At 47.3% G+C, this 18,231-nt stretch overlaps 1 protein-coding gene and 1 non-coding gene across 2 annotated transcripts; both read right to left on the bottom strand.

Moving 5' to 3' along the window:
- Positions 1–422: 422 nt before the first annotated feature.
- On the bottom strand, positions 423–529 carry LOC138988733 (U6 spliceosomal RNA). The gene has a single exon (XR_011464988.1). It is a non-coding gene; the product is annotated as a U6 spliceosomal RNA (small nuclear RNA).
- Positions 530–8,526: 7,997 nt separating this feature from the next.
- On the bottom strand, positions 8,527–17,896 carry TEKTL1 (tektin like 1). The gene is made up of 7 exons (XM_005904151.2): positions 17,327–17,896; positions 15,379–15,483; positions 10,289–10,487; positions 9,949–10,115; positions 9,715–9,810; positions 9,513–9,626; positions 8,527–8,778 (listed from the first exon to the last, which is right to left on the bottom strand). The coding sequence occupies exons 1-7, from the start codon at positions 17,894–17,896 to the stop codon at positions 8,527–8,529; spliced, it is 1,503 nt and encodes a 500-aa protein (XP_005904213.2).
- Between the last annotated feature and the right edge of the window lie 335 nt (positions 17,897–18,231).

The following is an 18,231-nucleotide window of genomic DNA, read 5'->3' as shown; positions in this document are numbered from 1 at the left end:
ATAGGTATGTCTCTTCCCTCGTGAACCTCCCACTTACCCCCTTAAACATTTTAAGTGGATTATCCCATTTAATTCTAATAGCCCTGTGAGGTAAAAACTGGTATTAAGAACATTTTTTTAAAAATTTTATTTTATTTTTAAACTTTACATAATTGTATTAGTTTTGCCAAATATCAAAATGAATCCGCCACAGGTATACATGTGTTCCCCATCCTGAACCCTCCTCCCTCCTCCCTCCCCATACCATCCCTCTGGGTCGTCCCAGTGCACTAGCCCCAAGCATCCAGTATCGTGCATCGAACCTGGACTGGCATCTCGTTTCTTACATGATATTTTACATGTTTCAATGTCATTCTCCCAAATCTTCCCACCCTCTCCCTCTCCCACAGAGTCCATAAGACTGTTCTATACATCAGTGTCTCAAAAATATGGAACGCTTCACGAATTTGCGTGCCATCCTTGCGCAGGGGCCATGCTAATCTTCTCTGTATCTTTCCAATTTTAGTATACGTGCTGCCGAAGCGAGCACTTAAGAACATTTTAAAAATGGAAATATAGTTGACATACATGTATTATTTTCAGGTGTACAACATAATGGTTCAACATTTATATCCATTGCAAAATGATCACTACAGTAAGTCTAATTACCATCTGATTATGGCCATTTTACATTTTGGGGAAGCTGAGGTACAGAGAGATTAAATAAGTTGGTCAAGGTTTCTCAATGAGTGCTTGGCAGCACCAGAGTTTGAACTAATTTCTGACTTCAGTATCCATGTTCTTCACTACTTCCTGCAGAATAAAAGGATGAGGGATAAAGCTGGAAAATTAGGCAGGGGTTTCCCAGAGCAAGACAGGTCTGCCCTTTCCAGGCCACTCTGACAATCAGAGCTCAACCCAGAACACAGGGATCAGTACACCTCAAGGTACATGCTTGCATGCTCAGTCGTGTCCTACTCTTTGCGACCCCATATACTGTAGCACGCTAGGCTCCTCTGTCCATGGGGTTTCCCAGGCAAAAATACTGGAATGGGTTGCCATTTCCTCCTCCAGGGGACCTTCTTGTCCGAGGGATCGAACCTGCATCTCCTGAATTGGCAGGCAGATTCTTTACCACTGAGCCACCTGGAAGCCATCATGGTAGCTCTCACCAAATAAGAATGTGATGGTTTGCAGGAACATGTAAGGGTTGAGTCAGAAGGTGACACAGGTGATGAACTGGGGGAGATGGGAGCAGATAGTGGCTTAGTGGTGCATGGCTATGTCTCTGGAGGAAAGAGACAAAAGGGGCTCTGGACTTCTACTAACACAAGGTGGGAACTAAAATAAATAATGTTTTAAAAAGTATATTATTTAGAAAATGTTTGACTGTTGTAACTGGCTTAAGAAATAGAAGATCATTGGGAACGCCACTCAATATTCTGTTGTTGTTCAGTTGCTAAGTTATGTCCGACTCGTTGCAACCCCATGGACTCTAGCTAGCCAGGCTCCTCTGCCCATGGGATTTCCCAGGTAAGGATACTGAAGTGGGTTGCCATTTCCTTCTCCAGGGTATCTTTCCAACCCAGGGATCGAACCAGTGTCTCCTGCATTGGCAGGTGGATTCTTTACCACTGAACCATCAGGGAAATCCTGAAAAAGAGTGGATATGTGTATATGTATTACCGAGTCACTTGGCTATATACCTGAAGCTAAAGCAACATTGTAAATCAACTATAAAAAAGTGTAAAAACATCAAAATATTAGATAAAAACTTTACTTCTTGTGTTTTGTACTTACCAAATTTTTTTAATATTTATAATGTATTTGTTGTTTTGACCAAGTAAGTGCAGATAAAAATAATTGTGGGGCTTCCCCGGTGGCGCAGTGGTAAAGAATCTGTCTGAAATGCAAGAGATGTGGGTTCAATCCCTGGGTGAGGAAGATCCCCTGGAGAAAGAAGTGGCAACCCACTGCAGTATTCTTGTTCGGCAAAACCCATGGACAGAGAAGCCTGGCAGGCTACCGTGCTGGGATTGCAAAGAGTCAGACAGGACTGAGCATGCACACACTGTTACACTGGGTCTCCGTGTTTTTATTTATTTTTAGTATATAATATATTTATTTTACTTTGTGGTAAGTGAGCCTTTCTTTAGTTGCAAGAAGGAATTCAAGCATCACTTTGTAGCTTTCTAATCATCTTTCCTGTCGCTAATACTATTCCTGAATATTTAGTGAGAACATTTTAGTCGCTGTTGTTCAGTCACTAAGTCATATCCAACTCTTTGTGACCACATGGACTGCAGCACGCCAGGCTTCCCTCTCCTTCACTATCTCCTGGAGTCTGCTCAAACTCATGTCCATTGAACTGATGATGTGATTCAACCATCTCATCCTCTGCTGCCAAATTTTTCTCCTGCCCTCAATCTTTCCCAGCACCAGAGTCTTTTCCAGTGAGTTGGCTCTTCTCATCAGGTGGCCAAAAAATTGGAGCTTCAACTTCAGTACCAGTCCTTCCAATGAGTATTCAGAATTGATTTCCTTTAGGGTTAACAAGTTTGATCTCCTTGCAGTCCAAGGGGCTCTCAAGAGTCTTCTTCATCACCACCATTCAAAAACCATCAGTTCTTTGGTGTTCAGCCTTCTTTATGATCCAACTCTCACATCCTTACATGACTACCAGAAAAATCATATTTTTGACTATACGGACCTTTGTTGGCAAAGTGATGCCTCTGCTTTTTTTTTTTTTAATGAGACCATACTAGGATCCTATGAATGGAAACTTTCAAAGGGGAAAAAACTCATTAAAAATCAATATAAGCAAAATTGAATTAAATCTGTCAAATACTAAACAAACAAATAAATAAATGTTTTAATAAAATTGAATTTACCACCAAGTTACTGTGATACAAATTTGGTCACTGTCTAATTATTGTGGTGCCAAGTAATCATGCATGAATAGTCCTGTGTGATTGGAAAGTCAGAGAAGAGTTCTCAGTGTCCAGAGGACAGTAAGGAAGCCCATCAGATCTGGACTGTTTTCTCTTTTGTAGCCTCAAGAATGGGTCACTTTGCCAAAAGCCTTCCCTGTTAGTCAAGCAATCTGTGTTTTTTAAAAACCTATAATCTAACTAATACAGAATTTGGTACCAGGATAAAAGTATTTTCTTAAGAGAGCCCCAAATTTATGACACTGCCTTGGCATGTGTGCATGTGTGCTTGTTCAGTTGCTCACTCATATCTGACTCTTGTGACCCCACGGACTGTAGCCCAACAGGCTCCTCTGTACATGGGATTATCTTGGCAAGAATACTGGAACGGGTTGCCATTTCCTCCTCCAAAGGTTCTTCCTGATTCAGGGATCGAAACTGTGTCTCCCACACTGACAGGTGGATTCTTTACCACTGAGCCACCTGGGAAGCCCTGGCTTGGTATAGTGATTCTTAATGGTATAATGATTTTTGCTGCTGCTGCTGCTGCTAAGTCGCTTCAGTCATGTCCAACTCTGTGCGACCCCATAGACTGCAGCCTACAAAGCTTCTCTGTCCATGGGATTCTCCAGGCAAGAACACAGGAGTGGGTTGCCATTTCCTTCTCCAATGCATGAAAGTGGAAAGTGAAATCAGTGGCAATTCTACAAATTTACCCCTCCACCTGGGACATTTGACATAGCCTATGAATGTTTTAGATTGTCTTCAGTTGGAGGGAGATGTTACTGGCATTCAGTGGGTCAAGGAGGCAGCTAATTATTCCACAATATATAGGACACACCCCAATACAAACCCAATACAAAGTAGTATTTGGCCCCAAATGTCAGCAGTACCATGATTGAGAAACCCTGGCTTAGCAGTACGTGACAAGGGTGCATGTTCACATGCTGGAAAGCTAGTCATTCATGTGCTACTGTGATAAAAACGTTTGGTAAGACTGTTCATTACAATGTATACAGAGCCTGGGGATCTAAAGGAAATGTTTTTTGAAAAATTTAAAATGTTGGAGTGTGTGGACTCCTTGTTGCTGTCAGCGTGTGTTCATGCTCAGTTGTGTCTGACTCTTTGCGACCTCATGGACTGTAGCCCATCAAAAGTTCCTCTGTCCATGGGGATTCTCCAGGCATGAATACTGCAGTGGTTGCTGCTTCCCTCTCCAGGGCATCTTCCCTACCCAGGGATTGAACCCACGTCTCCTGCATTGGCAGGCAGGTTCTTTACCACTGAACCACCAGTGTTTATTATACATTTATTTTCATGTATTTATATGCTTTTTCTGCCTTTAAAAGAAATGAAAAAGAAAACATTTTTGTGGGTCCCTCCTTTAGTGTCTGCTGTGGCCAGTGCAGAAGCTGGCCCTGGGAAGTTGGCAGCAGGGATGGAATGCATTTCAAACACTGGTGTGCATCAGACTTACGATAAATGCAAATTCCTAGACCTCGCCTCCTGAGATTCAGATTCTCTAGGTCTGGAGTGTGGCCTAGGAATCTGCATCTTTGGCAGGCACTGTAGGTATTCTTATGCAAATGATACCTGGACAGTTCTTGGGAAGCAGTGCAGAATCTCCTTGTGAGGACATCCCCACACATTTAAAAGTCCAGACTTAACCCCTCATTTGTTAGGTGGCATTTTAAGTCTTTTTGTGCGTGCTCAGTCACTAAGTCATGTCCAACTTTTTTGTGACCCCCATGGACTGTAGCCCACCAGGCTCCTCTGTCCAGAGTATTTTCCAGGTAAGAATACTGGAGCGTGTTGCTGTTTCCTCCTCCAGGGGATCTTCGCAACCCAGGGATTGAACCTGCGTCTCCTGTGTCTCCTACATTGGCAGGTGGGTTCTTTTACTATTGAGTCACCATTGCTTTATTTCTTTAACTCTAACATGGGGTTGAGGACACTTACTTTTAGTATCATTGAGAGGCCTCCTGGGTGCCTAGGACTCGACTTAGGAGCACCAGCTGAAATATGAGCTCTAAAGCAACCTAGAGAGTTGTGCAAAAAGTGCTTTCAGGGAACATTGGGTGAGCTGAGGTGACAAACTGGGGCTATGTTGTTTAGGATGAGGGTTGCAGGTGGCAACCCAGAGGATAAAGCATCATATGCAAGGGGAATATTCGCATCCCCATGTGATGTCTCTGGGAGAAGATGGATGGACAAAGACACAGACAAAGGGGACAGTCCCCAGGCTCAGGAAGAACCCCTGAGAGGCTCAGAAGTCAGAAGAGTGATGATGGCTCTATGCCTCAGGAGATTGAGGGGAGTGTTTCAACAGACTCCCTTTCTCTTTGACTTTGACCATTAGGGAAGGAGAGGAGATAGAGACATCAATTCCCCCAGTATCTGCATGGTGAAGGGCTTCCCAGGCTTTGTGGTAAAGAATCCATCTGCCAATGCAAGAGATGCGGGTTTCATCCCTAGGTCAGGAAGATCCCCTGGAGAAGGAAATGGCAACTCACTCCAGTATCCTTGCCTGGGAAATCCCATGGATAGAAGAGCCTGGTGGGCTATAGTCCATGCAGTCGCAAGAGAGTCAAACATGACTTAGCGACTAAACAACAACCCTTAATAATATATTGTTCAATGAAAGTATATTAGACATTAATGTGAGTTGTTACTATTGAACTCAAGGCCAACAGCGCCATAACTTGTGCCTTAAGGGAGCTTGTGTAACACATGCATTTTCTCTGTAAGGCACGTGCCAGCTTTCTTGCACTTAGGGTCACCATACGGCATTTTGGCATGACAGAGGCAATTTGAAACAGTGAAACTGGCAACAAAAAGCGCTCACACACATACACACACAAATGTGTCATAAATTAGACTCAAAAGGGACGCTTGTTTAAGGATGAGACCGAAAACAGAAAGGCAGAGTGTTGCCTTGTTGGACCCTCTGGGAATGTGAGGTCCAGACAAAAAAATTTTTTTCCTGTTCTTTACATACCTGCAAATAACCCAGAAAGCACCACGTATACTGGGGGTTAGGAGTAAATTTTAGTGAGTTGGGTTAATTCACGAATACAGAATCTTTGAATAATGGAGATCAATGGTCATTTTTTTGTTAAAATTCCTTCAAATCATGTGTGCTGCTTCCTGTTGGCGTCTGAATGGGTATATGGAGGGGGTGCCTGAAGAACAATCCTGGGGAAACTGGAGCCCCAGGGAACCCCAGGAGGCCCCTGACTGTGAAGTCCCTCTTGAGATAAGGGAGCTGACTGTGATGCCCAAGGACTCTTGAGTAGTTACTTCTGGTTTGAATCCCCTGCCCCTGCTCCTCAGCTGAGCACACAACTCTCCCTTTTTTCTTGGGTATTTCCCTGTCAAGTGAGCATAATTTGCTCCACCTCCACTTGGTTGTTAGGGTGAGCCCATGGATGTCTGTAGCCTGGAGCAAGAGAGAAAGAACATGGACTCAGATCCAGGTTTAAATCCTGCTTTGTCCTTTGTTGGCAAATAATTTCACCTTCCTGAACTTTGTTTCCTTCTCTGTAAAATGTTGGCTGGGCTCAGTTGTGTCCAAGGGGCTATGCCAAAAAGATTGTATTTGTGATGGTCATTCTTAGCCTATGCACGGTCAGTTTCATGAGAGAGGGATCACGTGTGTCTTGGTCCTTGCTGTACAGTCTCTGGCATGAAGCAGTTGCTTGCGAAGTATTTGTGGCTTGAATGAACACCCCTTATTCTGTGTCTACCACACCCTGAAATCTTCCTGTGAGAGCAGATGATTATCACAGCTTAGTGTGAGTAGTTCTGTGATGGGAGGGTGTCCAAAAGAACACAGAAGAGAAACTGAGCTATGCCTGAATGAGTGGGTGCAATCAGGTGGGCTTCCTGTAGGAGGCCACCCTAGAGCTGCAGTATATCTATGGCTGATTCATGTTGAGGTTTGACAGAAAACAGCAAAACTCTGTAAAGCAATTATCCTTCAATAAAAAATGAATTAATAATAATAATAAAAAGGATGACACAGGTTGCACTCCATCAAATTGTAAGTTCCTTGAGAGCAGAGACTATGTAAGCCTTGCTCACTGCTTCACTCTCAGCACCTGGCTCAGAACCTGGCACTTCCCAACGCCCCCCCCCCCATATTCTTTTTTTTAAATTTATTTTTAATTGGAGGATAATTGCTTCACAATGTTGTGTTGTTTTCTGCTGTACAACAACATGAATCAGCTGTAAGTATACAATATATCCCCTGTCTCCTGAGCATCCTTTCTACACCCCCCCATCCCACTTCTCTAGGTTATCACAGAGCACTGAGCTCCCTTTGTTACACGGCAGCTTCCCACTAGCTATCTGTTTTGCACATGTTATTGTGTATATTTCACTGCTACTCTCTCAGTTCATCCCACCCTCTCCTTCCCCTACTGTGTCCACAAGTCTAGAACCTGGCACTTTATAAGGGCTTAATAAGTGAATGAAGGAGGCTGTAAAATTTGGAGAAGCAATATCCACCGCCCTCCCCCTGCCCCGCCCCCCTCCCTGGTAAATGGAGATAAGGGCAATGGAAAGCAGGGAGGGCTGAATTGGACCTCCCTATGGGCTTCCCTTGTGGCTCAGCTGGTAAAGAATCTGCCTGCAATGCAGGAGACCTGGGTTCAATCCCTGGGTTGGGAAGATTCCCCTGGAGAAGGGAATGGCTGCCCACTCCAGTATTCTGGCCTGGAGTATTCCATGGACTGTATAGTCCATGGGGTCACAAAGAGCTGGACACTCACTGAGTGACTTTCATTTTATGGAGTTGCTTGGGGTCTGGGAAAATAAACAGCCTCCACTAGAGAGAGCTCCAGAGGAGGAAGTTATATCCCTGAGTGTGTGTTTTGTCAATTAAGGCAGAATCCCAGTTCTGCTTAGAGAGCAAGCTGTAGAGTCAGGTATTAAAACTCCAGTTCTTCTAATGACTAGCTGTGTGACCTCTGGCATCTGCTTAACCTCATTGTGTTTCACTTTCCTCAAGTGTAAAATGGGAATAATAATTCATTTGCGGTTAAGGATGTTTTATATACAGTCACCATTCTCCTATTCCCTTACAACAAGCCTCCAAAGTTAATGCTACAATTCTACATTTTACAGGCTTGGAGACACTGAGGCCAGAGACAAGTAGTGACTTGACTAAGGCCACATAATCTGAAATTGGGGGGCCGGGATTTGAACCCCCAAAATACAGTGGCCAAATCCATCCTATCATTAATAACTTCCAGGATGCATAGCCTATAACGTGCTGTAGATTAAGTGATCAGCTGGCTCAGATGGTAAAGACTCTGTGCACAAAGCAGGAGACCCATGTTCCATCCCTCGGCCGGGAAGACCCCCAACCCACTCCAGGACTCTTGCCTGGGAGATCCCCTGGACAGAGGAACATGGCTGGCTACAGTCCATGGGGTCGTGAGAGTTGGACTCGACTTAGCGACTAAACCACCACCAGGACCATGAGCCTAATAAGTGGTAATTATGCATTCTCGTTTTTAATTATAATTCTGCTAGAGGGCGCTCTGAGGGCGAAGGGGGTCAGGAGAGAGGGAGGGCCACTGGGCTGAGGCCTGTTGGGGCAGGGGTTCGCCTGTCACTTGGTGATAGCGGTGTTGGACTCCACGCGCGGCGGCGTGCGTGGGTCCCAGTCATTAACCAGGCGCTGCGCTTGCTCGTAGCACACGTGCGGGTGCCGCTGGCGGAGGCGCAGGCGCACCACGCTGTAGTCCACATCGTGCCCGATCTTCTTGCAGTTGAAGCTCCAGGTGAGCTTCTTGCGCATGGAGAGCAGCTCATCCAGGTTCTTTTCCACGTGCGAGATGTGGCGCTGCAGCTTGTCAGTGCCCTGGACATGAGGAGGGGCAGTGTTGGGAGACAGGCGAGCCAGAGCGTGGTGCTATCTAGGATGGGCGGGCACACCTGGGCCAGGTATGCGTGTAAAAGGACGACAGCTGAAGAGGGCATGGGCCTCAGGTTGGGGGGGCGCACATCTGAGTCAGGTGTGCGTGTGGAAGGACCTCGCCTGGGTAGGAGCACCCCTAGGAGGAGAGAGCCTAGAATGGGGTTGGGGGTTACACACCTGGGCCTGAATGTACTTGGAAAAGAACCTGTGACAGGGCATGTATGAAGAAGGGGACGCTCATGAAGGTGAGGGGAGGGGCAGACCTTGGATAGAAGTAGGGCAGAGACTGGGGGAATTTATTTGAGATGGGTGTGAGTATTAAGCTTCCCAGGTGGCTCAGTGGTAAAGAATCCGCCTGCCAATGCAAGAGATGCAGGAGACCCAGGTTCCATCCCTGGGATGGGAAGATCCCCTGGAGGAGGAAATGGCAACCCACTCCAGTATTCTTGTCTGGAAAATCCCATGGACAGAGGAGCCTGGTGGGCTGCACCCATAGGGTAGCAAAGAGTTGGACTCTACTGAGCACGCTGCACATGTGGGTACTGAAGGCATCCTCCTGGGGGCGGGGGGAGCTGAAGGACTCACAGACCTGGGTCAGGTGTCTCACCTGGGCTGTGTGCTTGAGAAAGGAGTCTTACCAGGGCAGGGCCTGGCGGGAGGGACTGAGAGGGGCTTACCTGGGCGAGGCGTGCGGCCTCCGGAAGTTGGGTGCCCACATGTCTCTGATACATGCGAACCAGAGGTCTGTCCAGTTTCTCTCGAGTCTCCAGGTGACTTTTGGACAGAGGACCCTGGCGGAGTGCGGTGTGCAGAGCCATGAGGTTTGACCTCCCGGACGCCCCTGGCCGCATCCCCGCAGACCCTTTCCCCTAAACCTACCTTGATGAGGCCGCGGGTGATGTACATCTCCTGGTTGAATTTCGTGCACCGGTGGATCGTTCCCCTCATGAGTCCTAAGGTCATGTTCAGTCTATCCTGGGTGGGTGGGAGCACAGCGCGGAATCACACCAGCTTCGGGTCCCCTTTCTGCCTACGTCCCTCCACCCCCAACCCCCCATACTATAGCATTCTAGACTCGAGCCGCCAACCGGGAGCGGCGCTAGCGGGGCGCACCTTCAGCTCCAAGGTCTCGCGCATTTTCTGCGCTAGCGAGGCGCACACGCGGTCGCTTATCTGTTGCTGTTGCTCTCGGATGTCCTCCTCGTTCTTTGCCATATCTAGCAAAGTGTCCTTGGACTCCATTAACAGTCGCTTGGCTTCGTACAGCGCCGTGGCGCACTCTGCAGGAGTTGGGGGGAGGTGTGTGTGTATGCGTGTGTTAGGCACTCAGTCATGTCTGACTGTTTGCGACCCCATGGAGTGTAGCCAGCCAGGCTCCTCTGGCCGTGAAGTGGGGGAGCAGTTGGGCACCAAGGGCACCCACTATACTGGACTCATTTCTGCGCGGTTTTACCTGGGGTATAGGTGCCCACAGGGTCTGGAGGCGGGGTTTTCAGGCCCTGTGTGCGCGGAGTGGGGACTCGGGAGATGTTCACCCAAGAGTGGCGGCCTGCCTGCTCCAGAACCTTGTCCAGTGGCTGGTTCATTAGCTCCACAGCTTGGAGCCTCTCCTTACAGCAGAAGACCAGAGCATCACGACAGGAGGCCAGGGTCTGGGAGCGAGGAAGGAGAGGCAGAGAAGGTCAATTGTAAGCTGGAAGATAGGGGAAAGTGACTGAAAGTGGGGCTTCCTAGGTGGCTCAGTGGTAAAGAATCCACTTGGAGATGCTTGTTTGATCCCTGGGTTGGAAAGATCCCGTGGAGAAGGAAATGACAACCCACTCTTGCCTGGAAAATCCATAGACAGTGAAGCCTGGTGGGTTTAGTCCATGGAGTTGAAAACGAGTTGAACATGATTTAATGATTGAACAACAATAAACAAAAGTTCTCCAGCCAGGGATCGAACCTGCATCCCCTGCTTAACCACTGGACCACCAAGAAAGACCCTATCTTTTTTTTTTTTTTTAATAAAACTGTATTGGAACATGGCCATGCTCATTCATGTACATATTGTTTCTGGCTATTTATGTACTCCACTGTCTAAATTAAGTATGATCTTCCTCAAGTTACAACAGGGTTACATCCCAGTAAACACATTGTAAGTTGAAAATATTATGTTGAAATGCATTTAATACACTTAACCTTATTGGATATCATAGCTTAGCCTAACTTACCTTAAATATGCTCAGAACACTTACATTAGTCTATAGTTGGACAAAATCATCTACTGCTGCTAAGCCACTTCAGTCGTGTCCGACTCTGTGTGACCCGATAGACAGCAGCCCATCAGCCTCCCCCGTCCTTAGGATTCTCCAGGCAAGAACACTGGAGTGGGTAAGATCATCTAATACAAGGCCTATTTCCTAATAAAGTGTTTAATAGTTCATGTAATTTATCGAATACTGTACTTAAAGTGAAAAACAGAATGGTTGTATGGGCACAGAATAGCTAGAAAGGCATCAGTTATTTATCCAGTGGTTGACTGGGAACTGTGACTCACTGCTGCTGCCCAGATCAGGTGAGAGTATTGTACTGCATATTGCTAGCTCAGAAAAAGATAAAAATTCAAGATTAGAATTACAGTTTCTACTGAATGTGTATCATTTTGCACCAGAGGACCATCTATAATTGTGACAGAGATTGTATTGCACACAAAGCTTAAAAAATTAACTACCTGACTCTTTAAGAACAAGCTTTTGAAATTTGAAATGTCATATACACAGAATCATACAGAGTGTACTTTTACATCCAGCTTCTTTTGCTGAATATTATTTCTTTGGGATTCATCCATTTGGGTAAAAAATGGATATAAAGTCTTTCATTCATTAATTCAAATGTTCATTAAGCCCTTACTGTATTCTAGGAATTGTGCTAGGTTGCAGGGATGCCCTGGGGGAAAATGACCCAGTTTCTGACCACAAGTGTGCAGATAAGATTGACTAGTGAGTGAATCAGAGAAATGGGGATTATCTGGAAGGGTGGGATCAAAAGATTAATTTGGCTGTGCTGGGTTTTAGTGGAAGCATGCTAGTTCCCTGATCTGGGATCAAACCCATGCCCCTTGCAGTAGAAGCATAGTCTTAACCTGTGGACCACCAGGGAAGTACATATTTTCTATGAAAAATCTAGACAGCATATTAAAAAGCAGAGACATCACTTTGCCAACAAAGTGATAGTCAAAGCTATGGTTTTTCCAGTAGCCATGTAAGGATGTGAGAGTTGGACTTTAAAGAAGGCTGAACACCAAAGAATTGATGCTTTCAAATTGTGGTGCTGGAGAGGACTCTTGAGAGTCCCTTGGACTACAAGGAGATCAAACCAGTCAATCCTAAAGGAAATCAGTCCTATATTCATTGGAAGGACTGATGCTGAAGCTGAAGCTCCAATACTTTGGCCACCTGATGCAAAGGGCGACTAATTAGAAAAGACCCTGATGGTGGGAAAGATTGAGGACAGGAGGAGAAGGGGGCGGCAGAGGATGAGATGGTTGTACGTCATCACTGACTCAATGGACATGAATTTGAGAAATTTCTGGGGACACTAGAGGACAGAGGAGCCTGGTGTGCTACAGTTCATAGGGCCTCGAAGAGGCATGATTTACTGACTGAATGACAACAACAAAAAATAGATGAAAATTAGCCACTTAAACCATTTTAAGTGTACAGTTCAGTAGCAGTTAAGTATATTCACAGTGTGTAACCATTACCACTGTCCATTTCCAGCACTTTTTATCATCCTAAGTAGATCTGTGTCCATTAAAGGATAATCCCCCATTTGTTCACTGTTGAGAGTGATCTGATGAAGAAAGAAATATTTATGATGTAGGAGAAGTGGGAGGAGGTGGGTATAGTAGATAGATGGAGTTGTAGGTTGGTAGAGGAAAAATGAGAGAAATTCTCTTCTGTGGTTTCCATGCATTGGGGTCATTCTTTGAAAATGAAGAAAGAGCAGGGAGTTGGACAGATATGAAGGAAGAGAAGGTATGAAATAACTTGCACAATGGGACAGCAAGTCTTCCAGAGACACATGTGAGATTTTTGGGAACCCTCTTACTGTCAATTTGAGATTTAAGTTCATGATTTTAAGTTGAAAGGGCTTCCCTGGTGGCTCAGTGGTGAAAAGCCCACCTGCAGTGCAAGAGATGTGGCTCAATCCCTGGGTCAGGAAGATCCCCTGGAGAAGGAAATGACAACCCACTCCAGTATTCTTGCCTGGGAAGTCCTGTGGACAGAGGAGCCTGGCAGGCTACAGTCCATGGGGTTGTCATAAAAAGAATCGGACCAGATTTAGTGACTAAACAACACAACAACACTCTCTTGGGTTTCCCTCTGTCTGTCTTTTCCCACCCCCCTATTTCATTTTCTCTCTTGCAAGCCCTTCCCTACCAGGGCCACCTTCAGGGTCTTCTCCCTTGTCTGTTTCAGACTTACTTAAGGATTTTTCAGGATCACCAGATAAAGGAATATGACAGCAGCCTGGAGGTACAATATTGTTGTTGTTCAGTCCCCCAGTCATGTCTGACTCTTTGTGACTCCATAGACTGTAGCACACCAGGCCTCCCTGTCCCTCACCATCTCCCAAAGTTTGCCCAAGTTCATGTCCATTGGATCCTGGCAGGCTACAGTCCATGGGGTCACTGAGTCGGATACAAGGAGTGACTAAGTAAGTACACACAGCGCATGTCCATTGCATCGGAGGTATAATAAGTTGAGTGCAATTAAGGTTCAGCACCACGGACAGTGGCGCACCAGCTCCTAACTCCACCCACTTTCCCCTAACTCCACCCTCCCAACCCTGGCTGGTCCCTAATTTGAATGACCCTTTAATGTGAATTCCTCGAGGGCAAGGCCTGTTCACAACTTGTCCCACCTGCCAAACACAGTGCCTGGGACACCAGGGTATTGGATTAATATTTGTCAAATGGATAAGTCACAAGTGCATACAGGCTCCTTGAAACCTACTTTCATGTCTCCATTAGTGATATCATAAAGAAATCCTTGTTGCAAGAGTGAAGGATGCAGTGAGGGACCATCTCTGAATGGAGCTGATAAAGATGAACACATAATACAGAGTAAAGAGCTCAAGGCACCTGAGTTGAAACATGAGGAAGTTCTCACACTTCTGGGTACATATATAAAGGAAATCAGGAACTTGAAGGGAAATAACTCTCATGCACATTTTAGCATTATTTGTCAGTTGAGACATAGAAACAATCTAAATGTCTGTTGACAGATGAATGGATAAAGAAAATATGATATTATATATACACATATATATAAAATATAGTAATTTTCAGTAGTAGCAATAGTGAAAGTCGCTCGGTCATGTCTGACTCTTTGTGACCCCATACAGTCCATGGAATTCTCTAGGCTACTGGAGTGGGTAGCCTTTCCCTTCTCCAGAGGATCTTCCCGACCCAGGAATTGAACTGGGGTCTCCTGCATTGCAGGCAGATTCTTTACCAACTGAACTATCAGGGAAGCCAATTAGTAGTAGCGATATTTTTATATTAATACAATTACTATACTAATAATTGTACTATATAGCGGGACTTGCCTGCTGGTCCATGGTTAAGAATTCATCTGCCAATGTAGAGGACATGGGTTCCATTCCCGATCTGGGAAGATCCCACATGAAGTGGGGCAACTGAGCCCTTGTGCTGCAACTCCTGAAACTTTGAGCCACAACTGCTGAAGCCTGTGAACCTAGAGCCTGTGCTCTGCAACAAGAGAAGCCACAGCAATGAGAAGCCCGTGCACTGCAACTAGAGAGTAGCCCCACTCACTGCAACTTGAGAAAGCCCTTGTGCAGCAACAAGACCCAGCACAGCCAAAAATAAATATATTTTTTAAAAGAAATAAAAATACATACAAAATTTAAAATAGTAAATTTACCTCTCTAAATCTGGAGGAAAAATATACACCTGAACTGACTAGCTAGCTGACTGAACCACTGGCTAGCTCCATAACTTGGGTGGGGTCACATCTTTATGAGTTTCGAATTCCCATCTCTAATGAGAATCATAGTTTCTATTTCACAGGAGGGTTTTAAGGACTTAACAACAGGACAGAGCATGGCACAGAGGGGCGTGCTTAGTCACTCAGTCATGTCTGACTCTTTGAAACTGCATGGACTATAGCCCACCAGGCTTCTCTCTCCCTGGGATTCTCCAGACAAGAATTCTGGAGTGGGTTGCCATTCCCTTCTCCAGGGGATCTTCCCAACCCAGAGATGGAACCTGTTTCTCCTGCATCACAGGTGGATTCTTTACCATCTGAGCCACTAGGGCACAGAGGCATTATTTTGAGGCCCAATTTCATCTCTCAGAGCTTCAGTCTTTCCATTTCCTAAAGTGGAAATACAGTGAATGTCAGGTCAGGGTGGGACAGGTGGGTGGCTTGAAGGATTTGCTGTTGCTACAATCCCCAAGGTTAAAGCTGTTTGCCCATTAGGCAGCCAAGGGTCCCCTCCAATCCCCTTAACCAGGCCCCAGGTGTCCCAAACCTTGAGCAAGGCCTCTGATTTTTCCATATCTGTCTCCATCTTCCTCTTCATGCTTTTTAGCTCCTCCTTTTCCCAGGTAAGCATACTGTCAGCTTTGTCAGAGATCTGGCAAACAAGGAGAGAATTTTTCACACTTGTGGGAGAGGGCTGGAGGGGAAGGAAAGCTCTTTTTCTAGAATAGTACAGAGTTTGCCAACCTTATAAACTCTGGGTTTGGGGAATGGAGTTGGGGGCATTCTCACGTTTTGGGGATCTCACTCTCTGAGAAGCATTTACCCTTTTAGGAAGCTCTCACCAGGGCTTCTCCGTGGCTCAGATGGTAAAGAATCCACCTATGATGCAGGAGACCCAAGTTAGATCCCTGGGTAGGGAAGATCTCCTGGAGAAAGGAATGGCAACCCACTCCAGTATTCTTGCCTGGAGAATTCCATGGACAGAGGAGACTGGTGAGCTATATATAGTCCACAGAGTCCTAAAGAGTTGGATGAGACTGGGTGACTAACTTTCACTTGGGGGAGGTCTTACCCTCTACAGAGCAGGGCCGGGGGCTTCTTCCTTTTACAGATAGGAGCCCAGTGAGCTGGGATGGAGATGACTTAACTTGGGGGGAGGTTATCATTGCTCTTTGGGGCTGAGGGGCTCCCCCTTCCTTGGTGATAGTCTTATCCTCTCTCCCAGGCTACAAGTGGAGGAGTCTCATCATAATGATGATGGGGTTTGCCCTTTTGAGGGCTTATTGTCTGGATTTGGGGGCTGGGACTCGGAAACCCACCCTATGTGTGTGCGTGGGGTGGTCTCATATCTCCCCAGGGAGGCTGGAATATTGTCCCCTTTGGGGATGGCTGTCGAGGATTTCACTTTAGGGGAAGGATTTTACCAGGGCTGGGACTAGAGGTTCTCACTCTTTCCTCCTGGCTAGGGGTTTAGCTCTCAGGTACAGGTCTAAGGAGTCTGAGGGTCTCAGTCTTTAGGCAGAACCTGTCCCTCTTCTAATTCTAACCCTAACCCCTGTGAGGCCTGGGGTGGGGTTCTCATTCCCTGAGGCTGGGGGGTGTTTTTGGTGCATGAATGCTCAGTTATGTCAGACTCCTTGTGATGTTATGAACTGCAGCCCACCAGGCTCCGCTGTCCATGGCAAGAATATTGAAGTGGGTTTCCATTTCCTCCCCCAGGGGATCTTCCTGACTGAGGGATGCAACCCATGTCTCTCCTGTATTGGCAGGTGGATTCTTTACCACTGAGCCACCTGGGAAGCCTAGGGGAGCGGGGAGTTGGTTAGGGTTTAAAAAAATATTATGAAGAGAATTATCTCTTGGGACTAGAACATCACTCACTACTCAGCTGGGGGCTTCTTGTGTGTTTTCAGTGGGGTTGGGGGGCTTGGGGCACTGAGGGTCTCATGCATGGGGGAGAGTTTCACCCTCTTGTCTAGGCCGGGAGTGGTAGATTTTACTTTTTGGTAAATCTAGCTTCTTGTCTGACTCAAGGGTCCCACCTTCTCTCCCTAGTAGGGAGACTGAGAGATATCTCCCTCTAGGGCAAGGTTTCCCTGGTGGTTCAGATGGTAAAGAATCTGCCTGCCATGCAGGAGACCGGTTTGATCCTTGGGTGGGGAAGACCCCCTGGAGGAGGGCATGGCTACCCATTTCAGTATTCTTGCCTGGAGAATCTCATGGACAGACGAGCCTGGCGGGCTACAGTCCATGGACTGGAGAAAGAGTCGGACATGACAGAACGACTAACACTTCTGGGGCAAGGGATTTGAGGATCGCATCCGTTTGGGAGGATCTCTGTCTCTGGGACTGGGAACCAAGGCATCTCATCTTGGGGTGGATTTGGGCCTGTGATGGGGGAGTGTTTCCTCTCTAGGGTGGATTTTGCCCACTCTGCGCATCTGGGAGCGGAGGCCTGAGTCTTTGCGGCTGGCCTGGGGCGGGGGTGGTCCCACCGTCTCAGATTTGGGCCGGTAGCTCCGCAGCTTGACGCTCTGCTGGTTAATCAGCAGTGCTTTGCGCACTTCGCTGAGTCTGCGGTCCGTAGCCTCGCGCTGGCGCTGCAGCAGCCGCAGCTGCCCATTGATCTGGTGCTGCGCGCGGCCAAGGCGGGCGGCGGTGAGGCGCGCCCCGCGAGCGTGAGCTTGCACCACCTCGGCGGTCTGCAGGGCCCGCGCGTCACGGTGCATGGGCAGCGGCAGGCGGGCATGCCAGGCAGGCGGCTTCATCTTGCTCTTCCACAGCGTAACGCCCTCGCCCGGCGGTGGCTTCTCCATGGTGCTGCCCCCTTTGAGCATCTCCACACGAAAGCGCCAGGGCAGAATGTAGGCGGCCCGGCAGAGGTGGTGCGCCACGTGTGGGTCCCGCACACTCTCGTTGGGTTGCCACATGGTCACCGCCTCTTGCCCGCAGCGGTCGGTCAGCTGGTGTGCCTCCTCTGCCAAGGCCCTGGTCGCCTCGCGCCATGCTGGATGCCCAACACGCGTGTCCTGGCTGTGCTCCACCGGGGGTATCAACACGGGCATGATCCCTGTTTGGTGTCCTGGCCTGGCCTGAGATCCTTGCCTGGGGGGCAGGGACCCCCCTCAACGACATGCAACTCCTTCCTGGCCTGAGAAGTTTGTGAAACAGAGCACTCTTGACTATGACGACCAACCGTGGAAACGGCATAGGCGGAGTTCCAAAAGTGGGGGAGGGGAAAGGCTACAGGGAGGGGCTGGATGGAATCTTTGGTTTGGAGCTAGGCAGAGACAACTTGGAATCCTGGCTCCTTGAGAAAGGTTCTACCATATCGAGCCCAGCTCTCCCTGTTGCTCCTTACCCTACATGGATGAGGCGGCTCTGTTGTTCCGGCTCTGTT

This window comes from Bos mutus, chromosome 7, assembly GCF_027580195.1.
Source record: "Bos mutus isolate GX-2022 chromosome 7, NWIPB_WYAK_1.1, whole genome shotgun sequence".
NCBI classification, from domain to species: domain Eukaryota; kingdom Metazoa; phylum Chordata; class Mammalia; order Artiodactyla; family Bovidae; genus Bos; species Bos mutus.
The sequence above is the reverse complement of the archived record's forward strand: the minus strand, read 5'-3'. Positions and strand labels throughout refer to the sequence as shown.

Coding starts and splice junctions, on each gene's coding strand:
- TEKTL1 (XM_005904151.2), bottom strand. CDS start 17,896: ATGCCCGTGTTGATACCCCCGGTGGAGCACAGCCAGGACACGCGTGTT. Junction 9,811..9,948: donor GCGAGACCTTGGAGCTGAAG/GTGCGCCCCGCT, acceptor CCACCCACCCAG/GATAGACTGAACATGACCTT. Junction 9,627..9,714: donor TCACCCGCGGCCTCATCAAG/GTAGGTTTAGGG, acceptor GCACTCCGCCAG/GGTCCTCTGTCCAAAAGTCA.